The sequence below is a fragment of the Cebus imitator genome, unplaced genomic scaffold (assembly GCF_001604975.1).
Source record: "Cebus imitator isolate Cc_AM_T3 unplaced genomic scaffold, Cebus_imitator-1.0 Scaffold368, whole genome shotgun sequence".
NCBI classification, from domain to species: Eukaryota; Metazoa; Chordata; class Mammalia; order Primates; family Cebidae; genus Cebus; species Cebus imitator.
In genome coordinates, this window is record NW_016107683.1 from 286,930 (window position 1) to 295,525 (window position 8,596).

At 38.9% G+C, this 8,596-nt stretch overlaps 1 protein-coding gene across 4 annotated transcripts in view; it reads left to right on the top strand.

Annotated features, from left to right (window-relative positions):
- USP6NL (USP6 N-terminal like) overlaps nucleotides 1-8,596 on the top strand; it is a 161,143-nt gene that overhangs the window by 75,005 nt on the left and 77,542 nt on the right. The window contains exon 1 of one of the 4 annotated variants that reach the window (XM_037730916.1): nucleotides 184-220. The exons of 2 other annotated variants lie outside the window; for them this stretch is intronic. In XM_037730916.1, the coding sequence (XP_037586844.1) occupies nucleotides 199-220 (22 nt within the window). In that variant the 5' untranslated portion in view covers nucleotides 184-198. Of the gene's footprint in view, nucleotides 1-183; nucleotides 221-6,187; nucleotides 6,439-8,596 lie in introns of those variants that run through there. One more of the 4 variants, XM_017507121.2, reaches the window with a different exon arrangement.

Genomic DNA, 8,596 nt, shown 5'->3' on the forward strand with positions numbered 1-8,596 from the left:
TCACCATGTTGACCAGGATGGTCTCGATGTCCTGACCTCGTGATCCACCCGCCTCAGCCTCCCAAAGTGCTGGGATTACAGGCTTGAGCCACCGCACCCGGCAGTTATCTTGGTTATAATGAATTCTTGTCAGCAGTTGTTTCTAGGACTTTAAAAATTATTTTGTTTCTGATCTCTCCAGATATTAGGAACCAAGTAATGGAAGCCTACCCAGGACTTGGTATGAGAAAAAAAATTATCTTCATTAAAACCATAATTTAAATATTTTATTATAGAAATATAAATATCTACCTGATGCAAGTAGCTCTGTGTATAAAATATTGGCAAATTCTCCTGTTCCCAATGATCTTAAAAATATGTGCTTGCAAAAACAACCTACCAGTTATATAGATACTGTTGATCTTTTTATTTGCAGAAGCAGGGGGAAGCCATGGAGAATGGTGGGGACTCCTTGAAGGGAGGCTGAGGTGGCAGCCGGGAAGCTGACGGGAAGGGAAGTCATTTGGGCAATAGCATTATAATTGTGCATGCCCAGAGGCCGGCAGATGCAGTGTGTGTGCCTGGTCCTTGAGCCAGCAGTCCTCAACACAGGGAAGGGAGAGGCCAAGCTAACAGAACTTTGCTGCATCCTCCCCAACCCCACTCAACCTACTTGCTTGGCAATTGAACATTTATAGAATTTGTTTGAAGGGTGTATTCTGCAAATTTAATGAAAAAATAAAAAATTATTAATTTAAAGCATGATACAATGGAAATAATGATAATGCTAATGGCGATTTAAGAAGTATTTTGAACGGAAAGGTATAAATCATATTTGTGCTGTTAATGAAAAATTAAAATTGAAGAACATTTAGGCTTATTTCTTTTGAAAACTTTTATTGTATCAGACAGTGCATACTTAAACTAGAGGAATAGGCTGGGTGTTGTGGCTCTTGCCTACGATTCTAGCACTTTGGGAGGCCAAGGCGGGTGGATTGCCCTAGCCCAGGAGTTCGAGACCAGCTGTAGCAACGTGGCAAAATTCTGTCTCGACAAAAAATACTAATATTAGCTAGGCACGGTGGCATCTGCCTGTAGTCCCAGCTACTTAAGGACTCAGGAGGCTGAGGTAGGAGGATCACCTGAGCCCAGGGAGGTTGATGCTGTGGTGAACTGTGATGGTGCCACTACACTCCAGTCTGAGCGGCAGAGTGAGACCTCATCTCAAACAAAACCCCCCAAAATAAAACCTAGAGGAATATGAAAATGTATATGGAACTTGTGTGACTCTTTTGAAGGGAAGTCTGGGCATTTCTAAGGACTTCATGGGTTGATGAGACTGGGTTTTTCATGTATCTTGCTGTCACTGGCTGTCCCTTTCCTTGATGGTGATTATTTATCCTGTTTTATAGTTGCAGCTATGATCTGTCTCTTCTCTTGTTGTTGTTCCCAAGTAAACATAAGAAAGGGAAGAAAATCAAATGATTTTTCTAAGCTTATATGTTAATTGGGGGAGGAAGAGGGAGATAAATGGGTTTTTGAAAGGTTGTGCAGTTTTCAAAAAGACATTTGTTTAATGTGGAATTAATGTAGTTATGAGAGATGGAAGCGGGGCTGAGAGATGGAAGCGGGATTGCACTGGACCACAGGGAAGTATAGGATTGCATTGTCAATCTTCGTAATGGAAATATGATTAAGTAGAGGTAATTTGAGTCCAGAGCTTAAAGATGGCCACCGGGTACATACATTCAAGTTGCCCTGAATGTATACCCCAATTAGCAGAAGTTACAAGTGGGTTTTTAAGGAAAAAAGAAGGGATCGTTCCTAAGGTTTTACCAAGAATTTACATCAAAATAACATAAGCTATTGATTGTCTAAAACTTGTTCTTTGTATCACAAATTCCAAGAACCTGAAGATAATGGGGGAGGCAGCTAGCCAGGAACAAAATACCCTTAAACAGTCATCTCCAGGCATCGGAGGAGCCATAACTGAAGTCCCATGTGGGCATCTCTCTGGGCCCGATAGATTTTGTGGACCTCACAGAGCTCAGACTGCTCTGAGCTATTTTTCTTAGGATTCTAGATGATCTCCCAATAAAGGGAAATAAAGGGGTCAGGAGGAGGTACTGGAGCAGTTTTTCCCATAGGACCACCAGTGGTAGGGTGGCTTAGGCTAGCCTGGGGTGCTATTTCAGAACAAGCTGTTGTAGGGGGAAAGCAGGTATATGTAGCCTTTAAGTTCCCATATTTCCTCTTGACCAGAGTGACCTGTCAAAGTAAGTGGTATTTCAGACTTTTGTTGAGGATGTACATTCCTTTATGTTTTTTGTTTTTCATGGCACTTTGATGTTAATCTGCTTCCTTCTGCTCATTCCTCCTTTGAGCATTCCTTTCAGCCTTGGATCTAGAGCATGGCGAAATTATAGTGACATTTTTATCAGTGGTGTTTATTAAGATTTCCACATTTAAAATAATCTTTATTCTTAATATATCTTAGTTTATGGTACAGTGAGAAAGTGATCACAAATATGTTCATTAAGATTTCAACATTTAAAATAATCTTTATTCTTGATATATGTTAGTCCATGACACAGTGAGAAAGTGATTACAACTAAAACCATATCTAAGAGACACCAGTGAATTTGGTTGAAAGTCACAAATAACTTACTCAGATTCTTTTAAGGAAAAAAGGGCATTTGCTATTTGATTTTATTTCACTGGAAATGAAAGCCTTCAGGAACTGAAGTCTGAAGCAGCTTCAGGGTGCGCTATTCAGTCCTTTTTGGGTTAAAAGGTCTCTCTGGTGGTGACTGCTTTGCTCTGCATCTCGGGTGCTGTTTTCTTCTCTGTACCAGCCACTTCTCTCTGCTTACTGGTAGTTTTTACTTCCTCATTTTTTCAACTTGGCTTTGGTCAACATTGCCTATGAAGCTGTTTATTGCATGGTGCTTCATCTTTAACTCCCACTGCAAATTGAGCCATTCTCTAAGTTTCTCTTAGTTCAAACTCCCAAGAGAGGACTGGTTCAATAAATTATACTAGTACTTTAGGATGCTATCAAGCTGTGGAAAAGGTTGAGGTAGACCTGCTGGGGTACTGGAGAAACTGCGTTCAGTAACATCACATTGGCAGCTTGGAAATTGGCCACCATAGCATGAGTATTTGCCAAGTGGAAATCCGCAGATGCCACAAACAGAGCTCACTGCCTCTGCCTCTTTCCCCAGAAATGGTTGCTAAATCTTTAGGGGCACTGATGGATAGATCTATAGGTGTTAATCTGTACAGTCTCCAAGATGTACTGTTAAGTGAAAAAGAAGTGTAGATTTTAGAATGATTCTAGTTTTTGAACAAAAAGGGAGATTAAGTATTTGTCGGTGTGCATGAATACATGCGGATTCTTGAATAGTGTGGAGAATATTTTGGCAGGTAACAGTGATTGCTTCTAGAAAGTGGGGGCTTAGGTTTGGAGTGGGGAGTGTGTATGCAGATCAGGGAGTTTAGTCATTGTATTTTATTGCGAACATTAATAGCCAATAAAATTCTTACATAATTACAATAGTGTCAATATCATTTACTTCAATTTCAAATATTATGGTGTATGTAGGGAAGGAAATATAATTCTAATGTTAAAGATGTTAAGGTCAAATGAATTCACTTTTCTTATATACCGTCAAGGTCATAGCCATGTCCCTTTATATTTTACGTCATGTCAGACTATGACTTTTCTCACTCACCCTGTTAATTGCTTGTCTTCAGATTTCTAATATCCCCTTACACTCTTTTTGATGTCTTTATATGTAAGCTTTTACTGTATCACTGATATACCCATGATCTATGTGTTGCCTGGAATTCACTTTCTTCTTGAAGATACCTTATGTTTCCTATTCTAATGTAGACAGGTTGCTCTCTATGCAGCTACACAGTTGGCATCTAGAAATGTCTAATTTCGGCCTGTGGCAATGTTATGAATATTGTTTTTGCCTTTTTTATTTTGTTTAAAAAAATTATTCTGGCTCTTGCTAAAAACGTGAAGGACCTAAAAATTCAGGACCATTGCAAGAGGTATCAAGACTCAAAATAGTGGAGAGAGATCAGGCTCAACTCTGTATGCAGCAAGGGCAAGTGGAGATGTATAGCCACTGAGCAGGCGCAAGAAGATCAGTGACAGAAAATCACTAAAAGGAGAGACATCAAATGTAGGGGGATTCTGGCTAAACCGACATAACAGGATTCTTGCTGAAGACAGGCCAGAGTGATCAGATATCAGGGGTGGGGGATGAGGAATCTGCTTAGATATCCAGGATAATCAGATATGAAGGGTGGGGGGATTCTTGCCAAACTGGCTTAGCAGGATTCTTGCTACAACTGGGCTAGGCAGGCTGAAGACAGGACAAGGCTGAGGTAGAGGGCTAGTCAAGAGGAGGACTCAAAGGAGCCTGCCCAAAGTTTGGTCAGGGAGCATCTTTGTCAGTTCTTCCTGTTGCTGTTTTGCTTTTCTGTGGTATACTCTCAAATTCTTTTTTCAAAGAAACATTACATAGGCAGTAAACTTTGAATCCTTGTGTTTTCATGCTGCTGTAACGACTTACCATAAACTTGGTGGCTTAAACAACACAAATGTATCATTTAATGGGTTCTGGAGGTCAGAAGTCTGAAATTAAGTTTCTCTGGGCCAAAGTCAGCAATGCTGGTCCCTTCTGGAGCCGCTAGGGGAAAATCCATTTCCTTGCCTTTTCTTGCTTCTGGAGGCTGCCTCCTTTCCTTAGCTGGTGATGTCTTGCTTCACACCACCTGCTCTCTCCTTTAACCTTCCTGTTTCCTGTTCAGAGGATTCTTGTGACCCCACTTGGGCCCACTTGCATGATCCAGGGCAGTCTCCTGAACTCAAGATCCTTAGCTCAATTATATCTGCAGTCACCTTTGTAATATGAGGTTAACATTTACAGATTCCAGGGGTTAGGATGTGGACATCCTTGGCAGGGCAGAGGGTCATTCTATAGCTTACCACACCTTGTAATATCTAAAAATCTTTATTTTTCCTCATGGTTGGTATAGAATTCCAAGTTCATGATAATTTTTTTGCTCATAACTTTGGAAATAGTGTTTCATTATCTTCTAGCTGTTTAGAAGTTTGGTGTCAGTCTAATTCTTCTTTCTTGGTATATGGCTTGAGAAGTTTCTCCCCTCTAAACTTCTGAGGTGTTTTGCTTTAGTTGAATACTTCATCTGGCTTAAACTGAGCATAAACTTTAGTGTCTAGTTAAGTGTAGATAATGTTCATAGGTGTGCCTCTAACAGGGCTGTTACTTTTGCAACATGGTTTCCAAATTATAGGTTCCTACCCATTTAAGAGAAGGAGAGAAACAACGAAGGGAAGAAGGAAGGAATAAATAAAGCAGTGGAAAAATTCACAGTGCCATCTTACAGTACTTGTGGTACATATTGTCTCATGGGACATTTGTTTCACTTGTATGTGTGTGTGCTTTGTTAAAAATGTCCAAAATCTGGCCTGGCGCAGTGGCTCATGCCTGTAATCCCAGCCCCTTGGGAGGCTGAGGCAGGCGGATCACGAGGTCAAGAGATTGAGACCATCCTGGCCAACATGGTGAAACCCTGCCTCTACTAAAAATAAAATTTAAAAAATGTAGCTGGGCATGGTGGCACTGGCCTATAGTCCCAGCTACTCAGAAGGCCGAGGCAGGAGAATCACTTGAACCCGAGAGGTGGAGGTTGCAGTGAACCAGAATCACGCCACTGCACTCCTGCCTGGCAACAGAGAGATAGAGACTCTTGTCTCAAAAAACAAGTCCAAAATAACTACTTTAGCATGTATTTTGCTTCTTGTCTCAAATGGGCTGAAACAGAGGCTGCAGTTTTCACATTAAAAATTATTAAAAATTACATCAAGATATAAAATGTATTTGAGGAGAGGAGCATTTCTGCTTGGCTTTAGTTTAATGTTTTAAATAAAAATTTTGTTTGTTGCTCCATGATAAGTTTTATTTTTAATAAGAAAGTGGCTAATTTTGAGACTCAAGATGAAGGCACATTATGAAGCCGCTTGTTTCAAGTCCCCATTTGTTAGTGGATGGAATGCTGGTGTAGGCTGGTGTGCCTCATAGCTGGGATGTAGCCTGAAAGCCATGTTTTCATTCTCAACAATGATCAGCTTTGTTTGAAAATATATAGTCTGTGTAACCACGGCAAGGTCTTTTTCCCCCTTAGAAGAAGACCAAATGCATCTCAAATGCTTTCTTCTTGTGCTTGTTTCACAGATAAAGTAGAGCTACTTCTGCCTTTCTTTGTTTTAGCTATTGCAGAATGTGTGAGGTACTACCTAGCGCTCTGTGTGTGTTCGAGAACTATAAAATAATAATGAAATCTTGCAATAGATAAGTTACTCTATGAGGACTGAAGCTGTTGTTAATTCCCAAGGCCAGACTGATTATCTGACAAAGGGTAAAGTACTTTTAAAGTTTATATTGTTTATATTTTTAATGTTCATTTGTCAAAATGTACTGTAGGAAAAATAGTCTGCTGTAAATTTTGTTCTATTGGAAATAAACTTTAGTAACTGTATGAATTTTTCATTGCAACTTTGTGTTAATTGAGTGGCATTAAGATATAATGCCTGCTTTTAAATCATATAACTCAGGAGGATACTGGATTCTTAAAAGTTCTTGGCAGATTAAATGGAAAAAGAGGTCATCTTAGAATTGTATGGTTTTCAGTTTTTAAAATGCTTCTTAAAAATGTATAGTCGTTTTCATCTGTAAATTTGTGCTATTTTCTTGTATACTTGAGTATTTCCTGCACACTTGAGTATTCAAATATCTTCTGATCCTTACTGCTTGAAATATGCCTCTTTTACTGTGAAACTTTGTTACATTAGATATAAAGTCATCAAAAATAATTTGGTTTAATTTGGCTTGGATAATATAGTTGTTTTTTTTTTTTTTTAAACTAACATCCTGGTGAAATTAGAGGACTGATACTTAAAGTAGTTGATCTCAGTTGGGTGCAGTGGCTCACGCCTATAATGTCAACGCTTTGGGAGGCTGAGGTGGGTGGCTCACCTAAGGTCAGGAGTTTGAGACCAGCCTAGCCAGCATGGTGAAACCCCATCTCTACTAAAAATACGAAAATTAGCTGGGCATGGTGGCTCACGCCTGTAGTCTCAGCTACTCGGGAGGTTGAGGCAGGAGACTAGCTTGAACCTGGGAGGTGGAAGTTGCAGTGAGCTGAGATCACACCACTGCACTCCAGCCTGGGCAACAGAGTGAGACTCGGTCTTGAAAGAAAAGAAAATAGTTAAGCTACATATTTCTGCACATGGTTTTATTTTTATTTTTACTAATAGGAACTTTTTCCTCAGCTACAGTTATTTTAACACTCATGACTGCTCTTTACCGTAATATTTTGACAAGTGGTATTGTATTTCAAACCACATTTTTCCAAATAAACTTACATTAATTATGGATTTATCATGCAAGGAGAGCATAAAGATGTGGTGTGAATTGTTGGGATAATGCCCCGATTAAATTTTTATTTGATAATGATGTGACGTAAGTACCAACCAACACAGCTGCCATTGTTTATAGGTGCCTGGAACCTTGTTCACATTTGCACACAGACACAAGACAGCTGTTGATACCATTTGCAGTCACTGTTTTGGGGCACACTGTTGGTTCTTTCAACAGAATTTCTAAATAAGTAATCAGAATGAAACCAAAGGAAGTATTCTAGTGTAATTCTTAATAAATTTCAGACCAGATAGTATGAGCCATAATTTAACTACAGCAAACCCTACCTAAGGATACTGTTTCTTATTGTATAGATGGTTGCCTTGCAATGCAGATTTTCAAATAATGTCTCTAAACTGAATATTGGCAAAGATTGACATGTTTCATTGAGTTTCCTTTAAGAAGCAGATTTGGCTATATTTTCCAAAATGCCCTTGGCTTTAAATTCACCCTCCTTTTAGAATACATACATTAATATTATAAAATTTTCTCCCCATGGGGAAACTCAGGGATAAGAAATTTCTAAGGGAGTTTAAAGATTGAGAATTTATTTATTTGATTTAGAGTTAACTGTTCTGATCACTTTAAAGTACATCATCCTTCTCCCAAAAAATCAGGATACAATTTCATCCAATTCCAATAAGAAGTACAGTATTTCTGGAAGTCTCTATAGACTGACAGTGATCTCTGTAAAGGTTTGTCTGGAAGTCTCTATAGACTGACAGTGATCTCTGTAAAGGTTTGTATTTTATAGTTTGCCACAATGATGTTTTCTTGGGCTGCTTCACGCCTTCACTTCCCAACCCCATTCCTTGCCTTTACAGTTTGAAACTTTTCGTTGTTATGTTGGAAGTATACTTGAGACTCCTAGGACTGGTAGCAGGAATAAGGGACTGGTATAAAAGACATTCCAATAAAGCATTCATCTATTGAATTTGGCCCAATTACCAAAGAAATGCATGTTTCTGATAATAGAAATGAAGTTTCATAAGTAGTCAGATTCTCTCATTTGAATTTAATTTCTTTTCCTTTTCTTTCCTCTTTCTTTTTTTTTTTTTTTTTCTTTCTTTCTTTCTTTTTCTCTTTCTTTCTTT